The following is a 4,285-nucleotide window of genomic DNA, read 5'->3' on the forward strand; positions in this document are numbered from 1 at the left end:
AATATAAATAATACTCCAGAATAATGGCATTCCAGAGAAAGTTGTTATTTTTCTAAAAAAAATGTTTTTCTATTTGAAAAACTTATTTATAATTATTAGTTTATTTAGTTGCCCATTAATTTATTAATTAGTATATAAATTAAATTTTATAATTTTGGAAAAGTGTTGCTAAATAAGCATCCATATACATACTAAAAGCATACGGTACGGGACTAAACAACTTCGTTATCGTCTAGGTGGCTATTCCTTAACTCCGGGGGGGGGGGGGGGGGGGGGGAGGGGTATGACATGATAAGCCATACGGTACGGGACTAAACAACTTCGTTATCGTCTAGGTGGCTATTCCTTAACTCGGGGGGGGGGGGGGGGGGGGGGGTATGACATGGTAAGCCAATCGTATTATTATTATTTTTTTTTCTTTTCTACTTTTAATATTTTAATATGTTATAATATAGAAACATAATTTTCTATATGATGTCAGGTTGAGATGGATATGAAATGATATTAGACCATCCGTTATATCCATTATATACCACATATGTGATGGGTGCCACATCAGCACCACATTCTCCTACCACTAACATGTGATATCTACCTACTAACTTACCACTCCACCTCATTTTTTTTATTTAAATTTAATTCATAAATACAATAAAACACAATAACACATTTTTTTAATTAAATTTAATTCAAAAACACAATAAAACATATTTTTTTATTAAACTAGTTTTTTATTCAATGAAACAAGATTATATTAATTTAAAACAAACAACATTAAAAAACTAAAAAAATGCAACCACAAACAACTTAAAACTACTTTTTAAATCTTATTTTTACTCACTAAAATTTGGGCACTTTCTTTATTTTCGTCAAGTTTTGACGTGCTTAAACGGTATGTGTTTCGTGTCTTTATATTGGTTCATGGTCATAACAAACAGGTTATCTTCGTGTATGTTGTTTATAACAAAGTTATAAATACCATTGAATTCAATGCATTTAACTCTCATATCACGATACTTCGAACATATTTCATCAACACTACAATTTTGGCAACCCATTAAATCATCGAAAATGTTTCCAACCTTTATCCAAAAATTAGGTGACGTTACTGGGTCTTCTAAAGCCGCTGCCCATGCTCGTGCTAAGGTTTCTTTTTTTTTTTTTTTTTTTTGACCAGTTCATCCTTTTCAGAGCTATTGTTTTTGGAAGAATGCAAAAGAAGTGAGTGATTTTGTGAGAAAAGAAAGAAGAAATTGTGTGAGTATATTTAATAAAAATATGGTATTTATAGAAAAAGTTTAATATGTTTGAAAGATAAAAAAGAAAAAAAAACAAAAAATTGCGTTGCAAAAAAACTAGCCGTTGCAAACATCAACCAATAGATTTTTCCATTTGATTTCGTGGAACACACAACGCCCAAATACAACCACGTACGATTGACCACGATTGGTCGGGATGGTATGCACGGTCGTGGTTGTAGTCCACGTATACCACGAGATGACTCGTGATGAACATATGAGAAGGCCTTATAAGTAGATTTAGCTTTAAAAGTCAAAAGAGCTTTTACATTGAGGAACTTATTTATTTATTTATTTATTTTTCTTATTTATTTATTTATTTTTCTTTTTTTATTGAAGCGAGCATTCTTATAAAAGTATTGATATACGTATAGTCAAAATGTAAAGCTACATCTACGTCTACACTTTTCTGCGTTAATTACGAATATAGACTCTTTTTGAAGCAAATATTAGTGTATGTGAGTATGTGACAACAATCACAGTATAACTCCGTCAAAACAACCATGGCAGATCCTTCTACTCATTTCTTCAAGTTCATCGCTCCAGGCTTCAAATTTGACCTCGTAAGCACTTTTATTCGTCACTCCCTTTTACACTTTTCATTTTCCAGTCATTTATACGCACTTCTTCTTTCCTCTGACATATTGAGTTATATATATGCATTTCCTGCAGTCGCTTCCAAGTTCTTTCTTGACGCAACTGAACTGTGGTAGATGCTCGAAAGCGACACTGAGTCGTGGGCGTCATGAATGGTCCGTTGACATTGACGACGGGGTCTTCGGTGACGGATGGAGGAGGTTTGTTAGAGAGAATGGAGTTCAAGAGTTCGATTTCATTGTGTTCAAACATAAAGGAGGCATGAATTTTGACTTTTTGGTGTTTGACCAATCAACATGTGAAAGACAATACCCAGATATATCGGACGAAATGGAGGTAGAAGAGCCTCCCACAATATCTGATACGATCCGTACACATAGTAAGCTCTCTGTCGTTACTGTTTTATGGTTTGGCATATCATACGGAAATATATATTTGGAGTTTGACTTCCATCTTTTGTATGACATAGTGAAAGAGCCGAAGAACCTTAAAAAACACAAGAGGAACGATTATGCATCTCAAGACCAACAAAAATTTCAAGTAAAGAAGGAGACTGGTTCAACAATAAAGAAGGCAACTAGTTCCACTCTTAAAGATCACCCATACTTTATTTCGACTCTGAAGCCTACTTGCTTCAAAAAGTTCTTTCTTGTAACTTCTATGTAACCCTTAAGTCTTATGGTTATGAAGCGAAATACCATGTATATGTTCATTTTAATCATTTACATACTATGGTGTTTCAAATTACTTCCAGCAACTTCCTCTTCACTTTGCGAAACGAAGTCGTTTGAAAACTGGAGAAATGATTATTGTAGACGATAAAGATCGATCATGGAAAGTTCAGCTGAACAAAAAAGATGAGAGATGTTTTCTTCTTGGATGCGGTCTAAGAGCTTTTCTGGTTGCGAATGAATTGAAGGTAGGTGATGCATTAAAGTTTGAGCTAATCGAGAAAGAGAAGAACAAGCCTCCTGTCGTCAGCTTTTCTTGTACGTATTTTCTTTTTCTTTTTTTTGTGTTTAGTTTATCAAGTCTTTAAATTGATCCATATATTTAAGTCATAATTATTTTGTTTATTTTATATTGGAGGTTTGACTCCTATTGAAGAAGATGGCCGCCGGTACCTTATCGGCAAATTGAAGTCCTACAACGTACGAAAATCATATCTGGTAATTGAAAAAATATATAGTATATAATTTTTATCTATATCAGAAAGAAGGTCATTTTGTCGGGAATTAAGCTACAAAAACAAATTGAAAACCCTTGCAAAATTAACGACTTTATCGGAGGGGATAGTTTGTGAAACTTCTTGCTAATTAAGAATTGTGTTTTTTGTAGTATCTGCCACAAGAATTTGTCACGTTCAATGGGTTAATGAATAAGAAAATAATGATCCTCAAAAACGCAGAAGACGAAAGGTTATGGACAGTCGAGTTGAGGAACAATAAGAGGGGCTATTATATAGCTTGGAAAAAATTCCCCGTTGCAAATGGATTGAAGGAAGGAGATTGTTTCAAAATTGAGGTCGTCGACAATGGGAAAAAGCCCATAGTAAACTTTAATTTACTTGCAAAATGAATTTTAAAGGTAGCTAGGCTTTCGTAGTTTCGTATCGTTAGTCTTTTGTTGCTAATGATGGGTTTGGTTAGTTGCCATAAATGTCATATATACTTAAATTTTCCTACTTAATTTCCTAAGATGTTGTGTTCTCGTACGCTTAGTTGGCAAAGCTTAAACTTTAAAATTAGGTCGGTGATGGGGAAAGGAACGAGGGAAATGTTCTCCCACCCTATAACATCATATTGTGAGTGTGGGAAAAGGGAGAGAAAAAAAGTCATCTATTCTCTCTCTTAGTGTGATTGGTTAGTGTTTTTTTAGTTTTTTTAATATTTATTAAATTATATACATACTAAAAACTATAAAAAGAAAATATATCAAAATTTATTGTTTTTAATTTCCTACAAAATAAGTATAATATTTATATAAAATATATATTTTTTTTAAAAAGAAAAAATTTAATTGAAAAATTCTTCCTACAACCCCTCACTTTTGGTAGGGAAAAGAAAAAAGTGAGGGAAGGATAACATAAAAGACAAAAAGTAAAGGAAACTTCTCAATACACTCTTAGGTCTTAGACCAACCAATTTTTTTTATAGCTAACGCCCTTGTTTAATGATGAAGCACCTAAGAAAAAAAACTTACGAATGCTTTTAATGAATTTTTAACATTGAAATTTTAACTCACTATATATAAGGTTTCTATGGTTTTTCGGTTTTCATATAGTAATAATCTCCAAAGTTCCAAAACTATTAAAAAAAATACTTCGGAATTTCAAGAACAATTCTGAAATCCAATGAACGATTTTGTAATTTCGGAAAAAAATCTTTTTT

General features: G+C 32.5%; 1 protein-coding gene across 2 annotated transcripts; it reads left to right on the plus strand.

Annotated features, from left to right (window-relative positions):
- The first annotated feature begins 1,160 nt into the window (after positions 1-1,160).
- On the plus strand, positions 1,161-3,592 carry LOC111883216 (B3 domain-containing protein REM8). 2 transcript variants are annotated; one of them, XM_023879558.3, is made up of 6 exons: positions 1,161-1,861; positions 1,971-2,274; positions 2,365-2,546; positions 2,650-2,884; positions 2,985-3,064; positions 3,234-3,592. In XM_023879558.3, exons 1-6 carry the CDS (start codon positions 1,802-1,804, stop codon positions 3,471-3,473), a joined length of 1,101 nt encoding a protein of 366 aa, XP_023735326.1. In that variant the 5' UTR covers positions 1,161-1,801; the 3' UTR covers positions 3,474-3,592. The 2 variants fall into 2 exon arrangements, with proteins under 2 accessions (XP_023735326.1, XP_023735327.1); XM_023879559.3 differs by having other exon boundaries at positions 2,985-3,046.
- The last annotated feature ends 693 nt before the right edge of the window (positions 3,593-4,285 follow it).

The sequence above is a fragment of the Lactuca sativa genome, chromosome 3 (assembly GCF_002870075.4).
Source record: "Lactuca sativa cultivar Salinas chromosome 3, Lsat_Salinas_v11, whole genome shotgun sequence".
In the NCBI taxonomy this organism is placed as follows: Eukaryota; Viridiplantae; Streptophyta; class Magnoliopsida; order Asterales; family Asteraceae; genus Lactuca; species Lactuca sativa.